This window comes from Agelaius tricolor, unplaced genomic scaffold (assembly GCF_023055355.1).
Source record: "Agelaius tricolor isolate 1412-34295 unplaced genomic scaffold, bAgeTri1.0.p SCAF_25, whole genome shotgun sequence".
NCBI lineage: Eukaryota > Metazoa > Chordata > Aves > Passeriformes > Icteridae > Agelaius > Agelaius tricolor.
In genome coordinates this window covers 219,313-240,586 of record NW_027269285.1, presented here as the reverse complement: position 1 = coordinate 240,586, position 21,274 = coordinate 219,313, and the positions used below count along the sequence as shown (strand labels likewise).

At 46.9% G+C, this 21,274-nt stretch overlaps 1 protein-coding gene and 1 long non-coding RNA gene across 5 annotated transcripts in view; one reads left to right on the top strand and one right to left on the bottom strand.

Moving 5' to 3' along the window:
- The window catches only part of LOC139599885 (uncharacterized), a 134,379-nt gene that overhangs the window by 68,234 nt on the left and 44,871 nt on the right, over positions 1-21,274 (bottom strand). The window lies entirely within an intron of this gene.
- On the top strand, positions 725-19,742 carry WSCD1 (WSC domain containing 1). 3 transcript variants are annotated; one of them, XM_071448089.1, is made up of 9 exons: positions 725-1,133; positions 7,614-8,294; positions 11,057-11,171; positions 11,657-11,844; positions 14,404-14,525; positions 16,499-16,664; positions 17,162-17,326; positions 18,000-18,200; positions 19,218-19,742. In XM_071448089.1, exons 2-9 carry the CDS (start codon positions 7,880-7,882, stop codon positions 19,568-19,570), a joined length of 1,725 nt encoding a protein of 574 aa, XP_071304190.1. In that variant the 5' UTR covers positions 725-1,133; positions 7,614-7,879; the 3' UTR covers positions 19,571-19,742. The 3 variants fall into 3 exon arrangements, with proteins under 3 accessions (XP_071304190.1, XP_071304188.1, XP_071304189.1); XM_071448087.1 differs by having other exon boundaries at positions 725-1,452; XM_071448088.1 differs by lacking the exon at positions 725-1,133 and adding an exon at positions 1,497-1,718.

Sequence of the window (21,274 nt, the reverse complement as noted above, 5' to 3'; positions counted from 1 at the left end):
GTTGGATGGGTTGCAATCTAACAGACGCACATCTTCTTAGGGTTGAGAATAGACCTCCACACATCAGCATTTTAAAATTTGAGTGTTACACTGCTAAGCCTCAGGGTTTTCTGTTAATCAAAATTCACCAAATCACTCTAGGACTGCAGCCCTCTCAGTCCATCAGGTCCCAGAGAACACTGGTTATGAGCAAAAGCACTTCAGTCGTTCATGTTGAGATGAACAACCAGGTTCCTCTTCTCCAACGTCATGCGGAGATGGGAAAGCCAAGTGTCATTTAAATAGTGTCAGCATCCCATTGTGGGGTTCAGACCCCACTCATGGGGTGCACTGCATGGAGACAGGCACACCCCTGCATCACTCAAGTCCATGGGACTGGTCAGAGCATGAAGCAATGTGCAGCATACTGAGAGGAAATAGGATCAGTCCCCAGGTGGCATTCCTATTCCCTCTTTCCTCCCACATCCAAGAAACCCCGAGTGCTGTTTTCTTACAGCCAGGCAGGTGTTGGGTCTGATGTTTCTGATCCACACTCTCTGGCACAGAGAAGAACCAAAGGTTGGTCCCATAACCATGTTCTGTTTTGACTCCCAGAGATGGATCTCCACAGGTTTCATTAAATATGTGTAGACCATAGGGTATTTTCAAAACCCTAGCAGGGGTGCAGCCAGCACCCATTTAAATGCAGATGCTTTAAGAATAATTATCAGTTGCTCAATCTCTGCGTGAAGGAGCAGCAGGACAGAGCTGGAACATGCGGGGAAGGTGGCAGTGCAGGCAATCCTGAGCACACCGGCAACTGCCTTTCAGCTCTCACATTTATAAATAATTTATTTCCAGCCACCTGTGCCCAGAATAACAATTTTCTGCCCGAAATCTCCAAGCTGGTGCTGGGAGGCGGTCAGGGGCTCGCTTTCCCGGGACCCTCTCGACCTGTTGGGAAGGGGCCCGGGTCTCCAGAGGGGCAGCTCTGAAGGGATGTGCCCCTAGTGGGAAGAGGCACGAGAAACAAACACGGAGCATCCGTTCAGCTGATCGCATTAGGGCTTCTCGCTGCTGCTGCTGCTGCCACTCAGCTCTCTGCCGATGCAGCCATCCGTGCGTTTGGACAAACAGCCAGGCAGAGGGAATGGGTAGGTCTGCAACCGTCGGCAGCTGCAGAAGGCTGCAGAGCTCTGCTGTGAAGCAGCCTTAGAGGAGAGGCTGCTTCCCCGGGCAGGGGAGCGTTATGAAACACGAGCGCACTGGCTGTGCCTGAGGATTTTGGCAGCGCAGCGCGGACGCCGCTTCCATCCTGCCTGTTGGCGCAGGAGGCCATGGAGCGGCTCGCTCCGGCCGGCTCCCGCAGGGCGCAGGACCCCGGCGCCCCGGCCCGCTGAGCCGCAGGGAGCCCGGAGAGCCGCAGGGAGCCCGGAGAGCCGCGGGGAGCCCTGGAGGGACACGGCGGCAGCGGTGAGCGGGCGCGGAGAGGGGCTGGGCGAGCGCCCGGCAGGGCAGCGGGAGGGAGCGCAGCGCCGCAGACCCGGGCACGGCACCGAGCGCGGCGCGCAGGATTACGGCGCTGGAAGCGGGAGGCAGCAGCAGGATTAGTAGGGAAGGGCAGAGGGAGCAGGATTTATCAGCTTTTCAGATATGCATTACGGCCTTTTGTAATATTTCACTGGATTGTACAGGACTTTGCCTGGCTACAACAGGGGCTCCTCAGCCACAAAAGAAAGGTGAGGTTTTTCCTCTTTTTCTTACACCGTTCAGTATCTGCCTCTGCGAGCCGTGTGCCAGCTGGCCTGGGCACGAGCAGGAACCGGACAACTTTTTCGAGGCTGAGGTATCAGCATTCATTGTAGTCTCAATGACTATTTGTTTTACTAAATTAATCCACAGCATCTAAGTAAAGGGGCTGAGCGGCATTATTTACAAAGGCTGCAGGTTGCTCTCGAGATGCCCTTCCCCAGCATCCATGGAACATTTGACTTGAAAAGTCAGCAATGGATACTGCCAGTGTGTGTGTGTGTGACAGCCTAGTGAGGCAGGCTGGAATGCTCAGCTTCTCCCACAGTTTCTGGAGCATCACTGTGCTGAATAAGTAGACTCTATCAATGTTTAGTAGATGAATGTTGCAGGAATTCAGATATTGAAGGGTTTATGAAAGACACTTCTAAAACACCTATGATTAAGTTACAGAGCTGTATGTTATTTTAATTCTAGTAGATTTCCTTGCACACAGGGAAAGATCTCATCTGTAGATCCTGTGGGCTAAGGCAAACATAAATATATACATAAATATATGGTGCATTTGTTACAACATTCTTGTGCAAAACTTCAGCCACAGACCACATAGGAGCTTTTGGAAACTGCAGATAGAGAATCATTTGCTCGGTGGTTGATCTCTTTTAATACCTAAGAACGTACATCATACATGAATGTTTTATTGCTAATTAAATCTTTTGAAATACAGTAACAGTTTGCTGAAAGCTTTCAGTTTATCAGAGAATGGTGACAGCAGACTGTGTGTTACCTCTGGAGCACACATCACTCTGTTTACAGAATGTACACACATGGATGTGGATGCACATGTGCACCTGAAATGCGTGTATGCATGTGTCTGCATGCAACTCTTCCATACTGGCATGGAATTAGTCTTGCTGGTTACTGCATTATGACTTGAGCTAGGTAAAAAGTGTGGGATTAATGGAGAAATGCCATGGTGTGATCTCTGCTCAAGCTGTCCCTTAGCACTTTCCGAGTCAGCACTCTCACAATAAGCCGTGCTGGACCATCTGCCTCCCACAGGCTCCTCTGCATCCCTCACCTCAGGCTCACCAACAACATTATTGTCTGCATTTATACCTATGTATGCTAAAAAATGGGTCTTAAAAAGCCAAATATTTGGTGAAAGAGCCACTGGGATAGGATTTGCACAAGTTAGTGCCAACTTCTCCAGCCTCAGGCTGCAGCTCTGCTCTGTGGCATTGCCTTTCCCTTCCAAAGCTCAATTATCTGTCTCTGTAAAATGGTATAATATATATTTTAAATTTGTGTTACTTTCAACTTGATTTGACCAGTTCATGAACTATAGAGTTTTTCTCCATCTTTCTGCTAACTCCACATAAGTATTTTTTTCTTATTTATCACAGTTCAGTGTTATTAAAGGTTTTTAACACAATCTCACCATCAAAGATAACGTTGCAATCTGATTACATCTTGTATCAAGCCCACGTGTAGCAAGCAATGGTAAACTCACTGGAGAGCCCTCTCAAGCTGCAAGACTTGTCACCACAGCATGTGGAGAAATTTGGGTGCTTCTACCTAATTTCCAGCTTGTTGGCAGACCTCCCCTGTTGGGAGACTTGTGGGGTCAGCAGAGACACATCGTCTAGCAAGGAAAATTTTGTAAATTGTAAAAAGTGGTTGAAGTTTCTCAGAATGATTGGAATAAAGGGAACTGCAAATAGTTGACAGGGTCCCAACATCAAATCTGTGGTTTCTTAAGCGTTTTACTTCCTATGTGCATTCACACAATTCGATATTTGTCTTGACTTTCCAAAACACTGAGAAAATGGCAGTGTGTATCCAAGGAAAAGGCTGCAAGACAGAATCCTTCAGCTGAGGCCTGACTGCATTTGTCCTCAAAGAAAGCTGACAAAAGAAAGGAGAGACATTGAAGAGGGATGGATTTTTCTAAAAATAGTAATCATGAGTCCAATTCCCTTCAGTTTACAACAGGAAAAATCATCTTGCTTCCTTGCCAACAACTCTGAATTTGCAAAATCCTGCTGGTCTTTAGACAAGGACCAACTCTTGATGACCTGCAGCTGTCAATGCAGCACTGACTTAATCTTCTGCACTGAGCACACATCAAGGGACAGTCCTCAGTTAAGCAACCCTTCACCTGCAAATCTGGGGCTGTTTTTCAATGTCTTCAGCCTTTACCAGCATTCACCGAAAATATTCAGTCTTCCCTTAAAAAGACTGAAAAAGCTCCTTCAGCTAGGAAAGTAGAATTGCCAAGAACTTTATGATGTTTCTTTTATTTCTCTCTACAAATACATTAATGCAGCTGCCTAGTGTGATATCCTCTGTCACATTTTGCAAGTTCATTTTGGAAGCAAGGTACTGATCTGCTTTTCCTTATAGCAACTTTTTTGGTAGCAAGAGATCCTTTCCCTGCTGAAGTCCCAGCACCCTGTAGATCTATGCTTCCACTCAGCATGCCCAAAGCTGATAATTTCCAGTGCTAATTATTGCCCTTTTTTCAGTGCAGTGTTAACCCTTTCATTGCCCTCTTCACCTAGAGGTCTCCTCTGCCATTTAACAGTTCTGACTGCCCATCAATTATCCATCATTGTCCTTTCAATTATAATTTTATGATTTTACTTACAACTTCCAATTCTTATGGTTCTAAGACCCTTTGGCTGTGAGAACTGATAAACAGGGATAGAAGACTTGTTTTCTTTCATTTAGCTTAATTCATTCTAGGTGAAACACGCATGAAAAAGACAAATGCCGCATTTTCTATTACAGATACTAGTTATTTCCTCCTTAGTCTTTCCTTTTAAATATAATCATCAGAAGTGATGCACTTCAGCTCTTTTAGGCATACTTTGATGATATTGCAATATGCAGTTTATGGAAAAATCAAATGACAGTTTTTTTTCAGCAGCAGTTTGCTATTTCCCTACTAAAAAGCAACATTTAATTTTTGAGTTGCACATTTGCAGCAGTGGTTGTGGGCGGAGAGTCTGCTTATTTATTTGGTTGGGTTTTACTAGGATGTACTGTCATGGCAACTGCTCTAAGGGTGAGTGCATCTGGAGGTAATTCGTACACATCCTGTTGAATGCAGCAAAATTGCATCGTGCCATTTAAACTTTTTCAGCCACTGGGCAAGGGCAAAGTTACCCCTTTGAGACTCCGAAACAGCTTCTCCTTACTAAACAAACAAATACATAAACAAACTTGGCAGAGCACTAGGAGCAATGACAAACATTTCTTGTTGCTTGGATGCAGAGCCTGCTGCACAGTTCATTTAGGTCCAATACCTTGGGTGTTTTCCCCAGTTCTGCTGATGCACAGCAAGCTTTCCATGCTGTTCATGTGGAGGCAGAACATTATGCCCTGCCCAGGTGATGTTTGGGCAGGCATTGGCCAGACTAGTCTCCCTTGGCTCCAGGAGGCATTGCCACGTGCTGCCCAGGCAAGTGCCAGATCCTCTCATCCTGGCATTGATGTGACCTCCAGCTGTTCCATTTTACATCACAGCAAGCATGGAGAAACTCTATCAAAATCCACTGACCAACCACACAAGTGGCATTAAAAGGGACTAAATTGGCCCGGTGATGCCGTTTCAAGCATAATGTGCCTGACCTTTGCTACATGGTCTTGATGGCCCTTCTCCAGCCAAGCTGTGGGCACTGCTTGATGAGCCAGAAAGCTCCAGCTATCCCAGCACAGCCTCTCCAACACCAGCAACAAGGACTCATCTGAGAACTTGGGCCTGAAGCATCTCTCTCTAGGTGAATAAACCAAAAAAGCTGTGAAACCCTCAATTACAGATGGGCAGAAATGACTGCAAATCTGATATATTCATCCAGTCTTATCTTTCTGCTGGCAGGGGGAAATCTTAAACCTTTTGAGCTGGTGTGTGAGTGCAGCCATTGCCCCCTCCCCGCTGAGGTTCTCAGCAGCTCCCCTGGGCAGCGCTGCCTTGGGCAGCGTGCAGAGCCCGGCCCCCGCGGGCACCTGCCCTGCAGAGCCAGCCCCAGCGCGAGGTTCTGCACGGAGCACGGTCATCCCCAGCCCAAATCCCAGCTGGCTGATACCTGCACGCTGCTTGCTTTCAGATCACACAGCCTCCACTGCGAACAGCTCGAGTTTACAGTAGCCCCGTGGCAGGAACAACCGGCAGGAACAACTAGTGAATCAAATCCCACCTATGCTCATAGACAGTATTGCTTCAGATGAATTAGTGCAGTAACATCCTGCAGGATCTAATTATGGCTAATTTTCCATTCATTTGTCTCGGTACATCTGACCCTTTTACTGCAATTCTTGAGCACTCACAACATTGATCAGAGATTTAACTCTAGGGGTCAGCTCTTGAGCTGGTGTAAATCAATGCATTTTCTTTGGCTTTGGAGCTGATCCGAAGGGAGGTGTGTGACTTCTGCTGTAGAGAGAGCAGTCAGAATTCACTGAAGATGCTACAGCTTGGCAGTGCTTTGCACCTGCTTGTGCTCACCAGCCCTTGGAGAAAGAGTAGCAATCAGCACATTGAATACTTCTGGATATTACTCAGTCCTCTACAGTTAAAATCAGCATACATGTACTTCAAAAAATACCAGTAATAAGAGTACCTAAATCAGGTCTTCAAGATCACCTGAACTGTAAAATTAGAGACAGAGACTCCTGGCTTGTGACAGGCTCATTTAGGAATTGAGGCTAAAAGTCACAAAAAGAAATTCAGGCTCAACTGACAAAAGATTTAACTGAGCCTTAATTTATTTTTGTCGCAGAAGTTTTGGATCTTTGGTTTGGTTGCTATATAAGAAAGAAAGAATTTGCACAACCAAATGAAAAATTGAATGGGTGGAGACTAATTTGGTAACATTTATTTAATAAAGCAGCATAAGTGAGCAGATGTTCGTTGCTAGGACTGTGGATTTCAGGAGTGTGCCCCAACTGCAAGCTAAGCAAAAGTCATAATATTTTCTTTTCTGGAAAACACTGCATCTTTTCTCAACACTTGCCTGGCTCCACAGAGAAAGGATAGACTGGGAAAACAGGAATTTATGGGGATATGCCAGCTTTTATTTGCCACGGGAGGTTAAAGGTTCCCTAGAGTACAAAGGAGCTTTTCTTGCCCAGACAATCCCATCGTGATACACATCAGCACAACTAAAGCTGCAAGGCTCAGCAACAGTCAAGAGAGATCTGCTGAACTTGAGCTGAAATTTTTTCAAACATTCCCTAGTTTTTCTCCACACACATTCCCACATCAACAGTTGGCAATATGAATTCACTAAAAAAAATATAGCAGGATCTCTGGTTTCTGTTAAAGCAACACACACAGAACCTCCAAATATCCTTCCAACATAAAGCCCAACTTCTTTGTGCTGCACAGAGATTAATAATTATTATCTTATCTATTGTGAGTTGATGCAATTTCTTTTTTCCTCCCACACACCCACACTTCTGTTTCCTTCTGATCTTCATTTGTAGCTGAGCTACTGTTTAGCTGAAAGGAAGGAATTTGGTAATACCTCCCTAAAAAGATGCCTGTTCATCCAGTGACAAAGGATGGAGATGTTGGCTATTGATAAAAGAAAATAAAGAACTTATTTTCCAAACATTCCAAGAGAAATAACCTCATCATTAAGGTATTTCTTGTGCATTCCAAGTTAAAAGAAAGAAAAGAAAAAAGTCTGAAGATCTGAAACTTGGTTGAGCTCAATCAATCGTTCTCATTCGACTATAGTTCTTAACGTGCATAATTATAAACAACAGATGGAGAAATGCTCAGATAAAGCCAAAAGGGGTGGGTGGGGGAAAGTCACCCTGATGGTGGATGTTTTCAATTTGGATGTGAACCAGCCTTACACCCCTTGGTGTTTCAGGTTTCAGCATCGGCGGTTCGGCAGCTCGGCAGGGCACGATGAAGGCACCAGCCCGGGTGCCCACGGAGCCCCTGGGGCAGCCAGGTGCCTGAGGCTGGCAGCAGTGCCACAGCAGGCTGGTCTCTGCTGCAGACAGCTGGGAGAAGCTTTTCATCACGAGAAGGCACCCAAGTGATGGGCTGAACTTATGGGAGGAATGAGTGTCTGGCCAGGCGAAGATTTTGGAGGCCTGTTGGGAAGCGTGAAGGGCCAGTTTCAGTAAGGGCATGGCCAAAGCTTTCTTCAGGCTACAGAAGTTTCTCCGTCGGATCCAGTTTCTGCTCTTCTTCCTCACAGCAGCTTACCTGATGGCTGGCAGCCTCTTGCTACTGCAGCGGACCCGCTTGGTTCTCCAGCAAGGTTCCCGTGGGACCCCCGGTAACCAGGCCCTGCCGGTGCCCGAGGAGATGAGCAGGGTTGGCATGACAGAGCCCAGGAGCCTGCAGAACCCCCGGCTGCTGGTGGGCACGGATGCGCTGCAGGAGGCAGCCCTGGGCCAGCAGCACGGCCCGCACTGGCTCATGTCCCGCAACTCGGAGCTCAGGCAGCTGAGGAGAAGGTGGTTCCACAGGTTCAGCAGCGACCAGGAGCCCCTGCAGACAGCGGGGCTTAAAGCAATGAAGCACGCTGCTGAGCACAAAGGTAAGGGACGGACCCTGCCCGTTTCCTGGCACACACATAGGTTGCACTTTGCTGATCCCCACCAGCCCTGCAGGTCTGCCTTCCTCCTTGCTCATCACCACTTTCAAAACAGCTTGTAGGCATATCCCTAGGCCAAAGTACAAAGGATCCATGCTGGGTGACTGCTGTGCCCTCACTACAGATGCAAAGTATGAGTTGTAATCTTTGATGCTTTGCCTTTTAGAATTAGTTGTTCTTGGAGATGTTTCACTGACAATAAAACAGGAATGGGATCTGGATGACTAGACACTACATTTCAGAACTGCTTTTTAGTTTGTTGAATAAATTTGCCCAAACAGAAGGGCACAAAATCCCACAAAATGGGTGCCACATTGTGCTACTTACTGAGGGAGTTGTCTCTAGAAATGGGAATGAGAAGGTGATAGTGGTGGGAGATGAGTCATACAGTGTGAGTGAGGCAAACTGAACTGCTGGAGTTACCTGAAGCTCCAAGCTGGAACTGCTCCACAGATGCTTCAGAACACCCTGTTGGTGGCAGATTTTGGTGGCAGAGAGACTGAGAACTGCTCAGCCAGTGCATTGCTGAGGTTCTAGCTACTGATGAGAGGGGCCAGAAGGACTATTTACTTGTACATCTCACCATATTGAACTGTAGATTCAAATATACATCATTTGAATATCTGATTGAACATGAAGGGACATTATTAATAACAATATTGTTAACAAGCACTGGAATGCCTTTGAAGGTAATTAATTAAAACTTAACTACCTATGTAGAGCATGTTATCTTCTCCAATTCATTTCTAGTAAACTTAGAGGCTTGTTATTTCATTATGGATCCCTTTCAAGACCTAATGAACTCCTCCGTGCTTATAATGCTTAATGATGTTTCAGTGATGCCCTGTGGTTGCTGCTCAGCAGAGCAGCGTTGCTGACCGTGGAGGCTGGGCTTGAGCACCCCAGAGGCGTCATCCTCATGAGGCAGTACAGCTCTGCCCCAGGGGCTGCTAGCCAGCCCTTCAAAGGCTTCCCTGGGCAGACCCTTCACCCAAGCCACAAACCATGGCATGTCCCCATCCTGCTGTGAACCTCCCAGCTCACTTTACCTCACTCTGTCTCCACCCAGGAGCACGCACCCTTTGGTGAGAAAATCCAAGTCCTTTTTTTCTCCAGGTCAGGCTCTCACCTGCTGACATTGCAAGTGGCTCAGGGTAGGGACCACACTTTTCCTGACAGAGACACTGACAAATACTGTTAGTACAACTGTGAGAGTTTTCTGTTCTGATTGCTCGCAGTGGATGGAGTTTTCCAGTTCCCCATGCCTGGTTCTGCCATTGAACAGGATGCAGAGGTGACAGGGATTGTATTGCTGACACAACATGACATGCTGCTCTGAGACTGTGGCATCTCTGTGACTCATTCATGGGAGGATGTGAATGAGAAATGCTGCCAGACTGGTGGTGGCGTGGGAGGGACACAGGGAGGAGGGCACATGGTGGCTGGCCTGCCCAGGACCCCCACTCAGGCTCTTTGGCCCCACATCCTCAGTTTTCTGCTGCTACAGGTTTGAGTCAAAGTGCCCAAATCAAAAGTCTCCAGTAAAATGTGGAGCATCTTCGTTGCAAGTGCATGACTCCCACCTCGTTAATGGTGTGCTGGGGGTGTGTGTTCACAGCTTGTGAATTTTCTAATTACATGTTGGCAAATTACCGTGTGCAGGTCTTTGAGTCTACTGTGGTGTTTGTGATATTGAAACGTTTGATTTACTGTTCCTGGCTCCAAAATCCCTGATGGAGCAACTCAAACTTCCTTTTTCTTGTGAATTAGTTAATAAAATGTTTTTTAGTTTCACTTTTCACCATACATTCTTTTCCTATCCACATTATTTAATGTGTGCTTACATTAGTCAATTTCCCTGTGTTATCATCTCAATGTTGTTATTTCTAAAATAAAATTTCCTTTTTTCCTTCATATTTTGATGATAAAATGTACTTATAGACATACAACTGCTGTATAATAGTGGGACTCCACATCATCGTTGCAATTGTATATTAAAAAATGGCCTGGATTTTTACAGTATTTTGTTCATGACAACAAAAATTAGGCTGAGCACTGAATGCAAGTCTAAGAGAAACATTTATCTTTCCTATGCTAAGTAAAGCAAGACATATTTGAAGAGATTCCTTTGCACCAGGGAGGAGATAGCTCAGTGTGATGGCTACATTGTGCTGCCTAGTTAAAAGTGAATTTATCTTTCCATTACAGCTTTAATGTAACTCTATATATCCAAAGAAAATTGATTTTCTTAATATTTCTCTTGCACCATCTCATTATCAACTAGAGATTTTAAAGAACACTTGGGAGAAATCCAACAGGATTTCTGGAAGTTTTTAGCATTTGAAGGCGACATTCTCCCGTACTTTAGAGAAGTGCCATGTTTTGTCACCCCAAGGAGGGAGTTGAGCAGACAGCAGCTGCATGCAGGAGCTGCAGTCCTGGGTGGGTTGGGGACCTGGGTATGCAACCGCTGTGGAAGGGAGAGTCTCATTTCCTTTTAGCCCACTTCCACGGGACAATGGCACTGACCCCTTACCAAGGTTCAGCAGCAATGGAGCGGTCTGCAGAGGGTGTGGGACCCCAGACAGGTTGGGACTTGACCAAATGCAGTCCTGCTTGCAGCTTGAGGCACTGGATAAGCCTGGGATGGGTTTTTCCCTTTCATCCCATATGCATTGCCTAACCCTGGTCTTGCATGCACACAGGCACCTACATGGGCTGCTTCACTCACGATTCGAGGGAGAGGACACTGAAGGGAGCTGTCTTTTATGACTTAAGAAAAATGACAGTAGGTCACTGTCAGGAAGCTTGTGCTGAGAGGTGAGTGGTGTTTTTTCACTGCAAGTTTTCTCTTCTTTGACAATAAGTGGAACTGAATTTGAAATGGGAAAAGCATTCCTATGTTAAACATACAGCATCTATGACAACAATTATTATCTCATACTTTCAGGCACAGCATAGGTCTGCTTCTCTGCTTGAAGCAGACTGCTACAATGCTCTCTATTCTCTATGGCACCGTGGCTACTTACATTATATTCTCTATTGTCCTGGACAAAAATTACTGTTTGGTTAAAGAGTCATTGTAAGATAGATATCTTTTGATAGACATTGGTCTCTAGCCCATGTCTTGTTGAGGGGCTGCCCTGCTGAGGAGGCCACGCTGTCTCCAGGATGCACCCAGCTCCAGAGCAAGGCAGCAGGAGCACAGGCTGTATGCAGGGACACGGGGACAGGCTCGTGCCCTCAGGTACAGGCCGGGGAGCAGACGGGCCCCTCTGTGCCAGTGGCCGGTTTTCTGCTTGCAGAGCTTACAGCTACGCGGGCCTGGCGTTCGGAGCTGAGTGCTACTGCGGGAACACGCTGCCGGCCGCCGCCGCCAAGGCCGAGGAGTGCAGCAGCGAGTGCAAGGGCGAGAAGGGCTCCGTGTGCGGAGGGCTGAACCGGCTCTCGGTCTACAGCGTGGAGCAGCTGCGGGCAGGAGCCAGGCCACTGCGTAAGTGGGCGTGCGACCGGGCAGGGGAGGCCACGAGGGACAGATGTCACGGCCAGGCTGTCCCTGCTGCTTGTCTCACTCCGTTTGTCACCAGAGTTTGAAGCGGCAAAGAACAAAGGTGCCTGAAGGGCACAATGTCCATTTGCTGCTGGTCTGGTTCCTGGCTCCTACCCAGAATAGCAGTGCTGCTCAGCACCCCAGAGCAGGGACATGTGCCTGGCACGCTGCCTCAGGGCTGCCACAGACGAGGTTCCTGCCACCAGGGAGGAAACTCAACACAGTGCTGAGTGACTGCAACAGAAGCACAATTACAGCTGAAAAACCCATTCCCTTTGGTTTCTGCTGAAGGGGTACAAACCCATGTATGTTTAAGAAACAGCCTTGGAAGAGGTGCCCTGTAACAGGAGGGCAGAAAATTATTCAGATCAAGGCCACCCTATGCTCAGATGATCCTAAACAAAATGAGTAATCTGTGACTGTGAGGAATAAGCAGGGGCCAGAAAAAGCCACATCAATCCCTTTTCTGAGAGAAATGAGACCAGAGTTTTGCTTTTCCATGGAGTTCTGTTTCAGCAGGAGTTGGGAATTTTGTTCCATCTTTAGATAATCTATCGTTACCCCATCGTTCAGTTAGCTGCCATGGGGGACTCCGTGGATAAACCTTTAGGCAAACACAAACCACATAAGAGATCTAAACTGCTGATCACTCTTTGCAATTGGCAAGCTCACAAGACCTTATGGATATTATTTGCTGAGAAGAAGCACCAAGACCTTAGGTTGTGCCAGTATTGATGGTCCTTCATTTCTTCTTAAAGACAAGTCAAGGTTTGTACAATAATCCAACCAGCTACATATAAATTATATATCAAAGGTACACAGACCTAAATTGCTACTGTCAGGATGACAGGCATGTTGGCAGGTTTCCCAGGACATGCATCACTGTTTAAACCTCCAGTATGAAATATATATACACATTCCTCAGGAAAAGACAGCATTTAATTTTTTTTAAAGTATTAATTAATTACTCCTCAAATTAGTCTAGCCTGAAGCTAGAGTTGTAATTTTCTTGCCCTTAGTAATACCTGACAGTTGCCTGTTTGAAGAATCCCCCTGACACAAACCAGTTGAGGGGCCAACAGAAGTATTAATCACAGCGAACAAGTATGTTAGAATGTAACTCTGAGACTCTAAAGGCCCCCATGATTTACACTGTGTACTATAGAGCACAGACCTCACATAAGTCTTTTACAGGGAGCAGATTCAGTGACATCTCCACTTAAACCTTTCCAGACAGGGTTTGCTGTCGCCCCTCTCGGTCTCTCCCCCGACTCCTGCCCCCATGCCATGGTAAGGAAGCCCAGAGTGTGCAGCTGTGGCAGCCAGAGTGCCACAGTCCTGCGTGCCTCAGGGTGTCCTTCCCCCCAAAAACGTGGGCAGACCACACAGATCCGGCTGTTTCCAGTGTAATCCACGGATGCATCCTGCTCCCTCCCGATGCGCTTGTAGGCAGGTTAAGATTTCTTCCTGACCGCTGAGAAAGCGCTAAACATGTCTGTAAACATTTTGTTTCAGGAATTATATATCAGTGTGAAATTTAGTAGAAGACCTTTCAAGAACATTCTGAGAAGTCCAAACACTCCTTTTATTCTTTGGTGCCATGCTCAAAGGGACCTGGTCCTGAGTCGACTCCTGTTCCTTCCAGCTTGGGTGGAGTTATTTTATTTTCACATCGTCCCAGAGATCCAGCTCTGCTTCTAGTAAATTATCTGAATAGTTACAAGAATAAAATTTAAGCAGCTTCTCCTTAGATTGCTCTAGGCTCTTGCTAGAGAAATTTCTGCCAAGAAATTAATGCAGAACCAATTTTTTTTTGTAACTGCACCACGTCTCTCCTGTCATTCAACTCACTTCCCACATCAGTTCTGGCAATACCGTTTAAGGGAGCAACTGCAATAGTGCCAAGCTCTGTGGTGTTTCTACAGAAGCAGGTGAAATCAGAGGCTGGTGCTGAAGACACAGTGAAGACACAGCTGCCTGGTCTCCCCAGGCAGCTGACAAAAACTCGCTTCAGGGTCTGAAAGGCTGCAGCAAACTCCCTTGGCCCGAAAAGGCATGGGAGCAGAGGGGCAGCTGAAGAGGAAAATGGGTCCGGTGGCGTGGTGGGGTTTTCAGGAGTCATTTCCGTTCCTTTCCTTTTCTGATGCAGAAGTTTTGTAGATTTTTATCAGGGCTTTTAACTCATGGAGGGGAAAGCAGGTCTTCAGAGGAAACTGGGACCTGCAAACAATAGCAATGCCCTCCACTGGTGGAATTTAACTCAAATTCGGTGCTGCAGCGCTGCTTCCCGTGGCAGAGATAAAGGCATGTGCTCCTTTCAATACCACACGATTTGCAACACCTTCTTATACAGTATATTACAGTTTCTCTTATTTCTGCAGCCTTTGTGATATAAAATTTATTTTATTATTTTTGACTTCTGAACCTAATATTATTCTTTAAAAGAGGCAGGATACTACGGACATAGTTTTCTTAAGAGAAACCTATTTCATATCCCCACAGGAAGGAATGTTATCTATCGAGGATGTTTTAGAGCTCCAGAAAATTTAACAGACACCTTTCCAGCCTCTTTGATACAGCCCAATTTGACGGTGGAGATGTGCTCTGAATTTTGCTCCAAGAAAGTAAGAACAGTTCTCATTTCACATCCTTTCTTTTATTGTTATTTTAAATTCTAATCTACTGAGGGAAGGACAGAGATTAGTGCCTTAGAGCTTTGAATTTGCAAATGAGTTTCTAAAGGACAAAACTCATCAGAGTAAATACCCAGTGATGCATCTGGTCCAACTGCTAGAGTGGGGATGGCGGGAGGGAAAGTCATGAGAGTGGTGCCACCAGACATGATACACAGGCAAGCTGCTCTAAGTAATGAGTATCGACCGAGAGGAAATCGATACCGTTTCCGTGTCACATTCCAATCAAGCCCTGAGCCACATCTGCCCCCGGGGGAGGTGGCTGCAGCTCATAGGGAGACATGATGCCAGAGGGTGGATGTGGGCTGGCAGCATCCCAAACCTGGCTCCAGTGCCCTCCAAGGGAGCCGGCTCCACTCAGGGAGCCATCACAGGGCACAGGCAGGGCACCTCTGCCTTAGTGGCTGTTGGTTCCCTTCCCTTCCTCCCCACTCTAATGGGGCTGGTTTTTTCTACACAGGGTTCACTAAATGGTCAGATTTTGCCTGCAGCCTCATTCAGCCTCATGCACTAAACTCAACGTTCAATTACTTTTTGCAGCATCACAAAATTGATTAAAACTATTACCTGGCTGATTACAGTGCTTTGACCAGGACCCATGGCCTCAGTGCAACCTCCTCTCCCACTGAATAAGCAAATGGCCTCAAGTTGTACCAGGGGAGGTTTAGACTGGATATTAGAAAAATTTTGATATTTCTCATGCAAAATCCACTCCAGATTTCTCTCCTTCCTCACTCATGTGCTGCCCAACCTGTGGGAAGATTGTGCAGGTGAGGGTCAGCCTGCCCTGGGGACAGACACTGCACCACTGGCACCCTGCACTGATCACCTTCTGAAGATGCAGGTGTACAGAGGAGCAGTTATTCTGTTGCCTCACAGAACTTCCACCCTTCCAGAAGAGTTCATTACTTGCAGAGGCTGCTTGGCATGAGGTATAAGGAACACTTTTATTCTAGGCTCTGTTTGAGGGCCGGGACACTTACTAATTTCTCAAACTGAGAAACACTGCTTCATTGTAAAGGAAAAATTTCTGTTTGCAAGCAAACCCAGAACTGTTTTGCCCTTGGATCAAATCTGTAAATAGTTTTTGACAATGTCATATCTCATTCGCTAAGTAAATGTTGGCTGTTGGGCACACATAGCACACGAGTTGCATTCGACTCCTTATCAGAGGATGAATGCATGGGAAAGAGCAAGAGATAAGCTGCTCAGCAGTCCTGTCACATGCTCCCAGACTCCGAAAGACTTTTAAAAGGCAAAAAGTGTTGATATGGAATAGATGGACTGGAACATTCTGCGCTCAAATACTCCCTGAACTTCCTTCAGCCCGCCCACACAGCCCCATGCCACCAAGAGAGCCCATGGGGGACTCTAAGGCAACCCAAATCTTTCTGGTAAACTGTAAAAACCCTGAATTTTAGGGCCAGTAAGCAACTGCTAATTTCTTTGGCAAATATTTAGCACATTTCCCTCAAAATTGTTTTAATTTTTACCAGTATTAGCCCATCAGCTAGGGTTTAGTACCCCACCCCTACACAGCTTTGCAGCCTGTTACCCTTCCTTAATAATATTGGTACACCAAAATCTGATTTATTCTGCATCAAATCCATTAAAAAACACTTCTTACAGACAAGAATTTTCCTTAGGAATTTATTCCTTGCAAACAACACTAACTTTCTCATGATTGCACACCTTAGTAGGCTTCCTATCTAGAAGCAAGGTGAATTTCAAAATTTACAAATACAAAGACAGTAACAGGAAAGTAGCATGAGCTTTAGAATGACAATGCTTTGATCTTGGCAGTGGCCTTGTGAAGATTTATTTTCTTTGCATGGCAGCAGCATTCCCTGCAGGCTGCTGATGCCATGGCATTTACACACTGATCTGTTTTCCCTCTTTTGCAGGAGTTCCCGCTGGCCGTGATCCGAGGGCAGGAATGCTACTGCGGATACCCCACCAGGCGCTTCTCGCTGCGCGAGGGCACGGACGGGCGGCGCTGCAGCGGGAGCCACAACGCCAGCAGCGCTGCTGGGGGACGCTACTGCCTGGTCTATCAGACACCTGTGCAAGGTACAAGCTCCAGCCTCGCTGTGCCGGGGCCACCGCTGCTGGGAACAGCCCCTGTGCCCCTTCTGCAGTGGGTAAAAGTGACCTCGTTTACAGCAGTCGGAGCCACAGTAGTGGGTATCACCACACGGGCAGCAATTTAGGAAACAGTCTTTCTCTAAATTCCCCTCTTGCAATCATGCTCGTGAAGATGCATCTTTCCATTCTCTCATTATGCAACACCTTTTAAGACAACTTGCTGGCAAGTACAATGGTTTGTTGCAGCTTTATCAAAAAATCATTGCCTTACACAAAGCCAGCAGAAACCTCTTTGAGGATAATCTCTTTCGCCTCATACAGCTGAATTAATTTTAGGAAGTAGCTGACTCACAACCAGACCAAATTTATGCGCTATACTACTAAGAGAGAGAAGAAGGAAGCAATAAACTATAATCAAGAGCTGTATGTGGAATTATTAAAAAGCCACAATACTAACAATGAAGTATCTTCTCTCCTCACAGACACCCGCTGCACAGACAGGAAATTCTTAACCACCAAATCCAAAGTGTTTGTTGCTTTGTCAAGCTTTCCTGGGGCTGGGAATACATGGGCACGCCATCTGATAGAGCACGCCACAGGATACTACACAGGAAGTTATTACTTTGATGGAGCCCTCTACAACAAAGGTATCGGGGCCCAAGAGATGGGACACAGGCAGCCCTTCCAAAGCACAGAGCTTTACTTATTGCCCTATCATACTTCTGCTTGAGCCAGCAACGACTGTTGCTGTCAGCATGTTTGGTACAATTTAAACATGCCTGGCCCGAGCAGCCTCCTGCAGTGCAGATGGCAGCAGGGACAGCTCCAGCAGCGCGCTGCTCTGACAGGCAGCTGCCCTCACAGACAGCAGCCAGGCTCTCCATTTGCAAATGGGCACACTGCCTGCACTGCTGCCCCATGCACACACACGTGCTGCTCCCACCTGACAAGCTGGTCCAAAAGACCAGTTACCTAAATGCTGCGGGTAAGACCCTTCAGCAAACATGTACGTTAAATTTTCAAACATTACTAATTACTCTGGGAGAACAGTATCCTGAAGTGGCAGAGGTTCAGCAAGCATCAAGCACTAGCGCTGTGAAAAGCTGCCTCATTGCAGAGTGGGGCTGAGGATGCCTCCCCCAGCAGAGGGATAGCCTGGCTGCCAGCACGTGTCCAGAGTGGTGGCTGGGGCTCCAGCCATCGTTTAGCTGACAGGTACTGTCACACCAGCTTTACACCACTGTAGGGGAAGATTTTAGCTGGAAAAGGCACAGACATATAATCAGGCAAAACAGCCAACAATCCTGTCTTGTAAAACAGGTTTTAAAGGAGAAAAAGACCACTGGAGAAGTAGAAGGACCATCTGTGTGAAAACACATGAAAGTGGCAAGACAGAGATTGAAATGTTCGACTCGGCGATCCTGTTGATAAGGAACCCGTACAAATCACTGATGGCAGAGTTCAACAGAAAATACGCCGGGCATCTGGGCTATGCCACTGACCGCAACTGGAAGAGCAAAGGTGAGCATTACCCAGCACAAGCTGGTTTGAACCCATCTCCTCAGTGTGCTGGGGAGGGGGGACACACTAACACCTGAGTGAGTGCTGCTAACAAGTTCAGTGGGACTTGAGTCCTGCTACAGCTGGCAAAACCTCTGGCACCTGCACAGTGGGAGCAATTGTGGTCTTGCTGTATGTCCACCCCCAGAGGGGAAGGGAGTGCAGCACCATTACCACAGGCACACTGGAGCATCACTGCACTGTTGGGCATAGAAAACATGTCCATGTACAAGGCTCCTCTGCACAGCCCATTTGCCAGGCTGAGGTGAAGAAAATTTGCCCCTACAGCATGTAATAACCATAAGAAATCTAACTTAAATCTGGAGGATCCAATGGAGCATGACATTTTATGATGGATATTTTACAGCACTGCACAGGTGCTACTGCACTGCAGAAAAATAAGGATAATAGCAATAAGTGGACCTGAAATTCAGTGTCCCCTGAACACATGGAAAGGCTTCAGAACCTGCCTGCCACACTTCAGGTGTTTGACTGGCAACTGGCTGGTGACTGCAATTTCCCCACTGCATTCAGACTCTGCAGCAGAAAAGCCACTTGGCTTCCTTTTCTCCTTGTACATATTTTAGGCATTACAGCTGTGGCTTGGCAGAGGGCTGGGGGGAAGTGTCCTGTGTCACAGCACATTTCTTTCCCAAGCTGATGTATCACCTTTCATCAGTCACAACTCAAGACCTATTCATCAAAAACTGACAAAATAGCCCCCAGAAAAAAGAAAAAGTCTGCTGGGAATGGCTTTCCCATACTGCAAACTGCAAATTGTTACATTTCAGCCAAAATGCTCTTTGTCCAGCCCAAAAGCTTTCACTAGGACTGTCTTGACTTCAGGAAATTAAATTATCAAAAAGATCAAATAGAGATCAAGGTATCATTAATGTTTAAAGCAGAGGAAAATTGCTGACATGCAGCATGGCTAACTGTCTCTAACTGTCTCATTTTCCTGGTTTCCTGGTGGTCCAGAGTGGCCAGATTTCGTGAACAGCTATGCCTCCTGGTGGGCCTCCCATGTCCTGGAGTGGCTGAAGTATGGGAAGCGCCTGCTCGTTGTCCATTATGAGGACCTGAAGCAGAGCCTCATCCCCAAGCTGAAGGAGATGGTGGAGTTTCTGAATGTGACAGTGACAGAGGACCGGCTGCTCTGTGTGGAGAACAACAGGGACGGGAATTTCAAGCGGTCTGGTGCTAAGCAGAAGAATTTTGAGCCATTCACCCAGGAAATGAAAGATCTTATCAACAGATACATCCTGACAGTGGATGAAGCCCTAAAGGGAAGAAACTTCTCCGGGCTGCCCAGGGAGTATGTGCCAAGATGATAGGCTGGTATCACACTGCTGTGGTTAAAAATGAAGTTCTTTTTTTTTCTTAAAAAAACAGAAAAAAAACTAAAGAAAAAAAAAAAACCCAAAACCCACAGACAAATAAGAAGAAAAGCAAAAAAACAAAACAAAACAAAACAAAAACAAAAACAAACAAACAAAAAAATAAGACCAGACCTCTTCAGCAGTTATGGCAAAGATACTTGTGGAGGCTGCTGAGCTGTTGCAGCAGTTGGGAATGCTTGGGTTTTGTCAGCCCCAGAGAGCCCCAAACCTGGCTGCAGGGGCATGGAGGAGACCCCAGAGGGGTGGCAGAGAAGGGAGTGCCACCTGTGCTAGGGGCTTGACCCAGTTTTCTGCATCTCCATCTCTTCATCTGGAGAGTCATGGTGGACCTGGGGGGACACCAGAGACAAATGTCACCATGGTCAGTGCTCTTGGTTCTAGAAATGGTCAGCTGGGAAGACCTGGAGAATAGGGGCAAAGGGGGTGTGAACCCCAGTCCTTCTGGCCCCAGCAGGGGTAGGATCACATCCCCTACCTCATCCCTGAAATCCCTGGAGGAACTCCAAGGCAGTCCAACCTGGAAAACCACAGCTACTTAGAGCTGCGCTCTGGAGCCTCTTCCAGCAGCCATACAGGTTTGATTTTTAACTCCTGCAGTCACCTTGGGTGTGTTTGACCCTGCAGGAGCCCGTGGGGACAGAATCCTCCCATGTGCAGTGGGGAGAGAACAGGGGCACCCAGGGCTGGCAGGGCAGCTGGGCCCATGATCCTGGGCCACTGGGCAGCTTGGAGGTGGTTAATCCCTGTGGCCAAAGGAGCTGCCCTGCTGCAAGACGCTTCTGTTCACGTGAAGTAAAGGATTTCTTAAAAATTTGAGTGAAAATACTAATTTTAATAAAACAAGTTTATATAAAGGGAGCTGAACTTCCTCTGCCTATGTATCATTGGTGCTTTAAAAACAATACAGGACATGGAGCACCCTTCAACCCAAGCCTCTCCCTGTTTACACCCCACATGTGGCTCATCTCTGTGCCACCTGCCTGGTATGGGGCTTGTTGTGGGGCTATCACACCCCTATCTCTAATGCTCAGTACCTTCCTTGGCAGTAAGGGTCTCATGGGCCACAAAGGTGTGAGGGATTGCGGTGGACTGAGCTGGTTCACAAGGAAAACAGGAATTCTTTTTGTTTATGCAAGAGATACAGCTCAAAAAAACCCAGTTTGGGTGCTGTAAGCCCAGATAAAGACTGAGGTGTCTGCGCAGGGTGGCACAGCCCTCCCTGGGACACCACGCAACCCCCACGCAGGAGCACAGCTCACACACCCCTGCACTCCAAGGAAAAAAGCCCAAATAATATTGTGCCAGTACGAAACACCACAGACAGTACAGAAACACCCAGGTACAGAAACATTCCCATAAAGCAGAGAAATAAGGATGCTACAGAACAGGACTATCACCATCTCCACTCTGACTTAGTAAAGAACTGATTCTTTTGGAAATTATGCATTAAAGGTCCTCCAAGTTTCATTTGGGCAGTAGTTGCTGTTGATGGATGTGGGTCACATCCCACAAAGTTTGAGCGCAGCCTATGGAAAGAGCACAGATACTTCACAGAAAGAAACTGCTCTTAGCCCACCTGAATTACATGCTTGAGACCACAAACCAGGATTTGGGCCCACCACAAAACATTAAGAT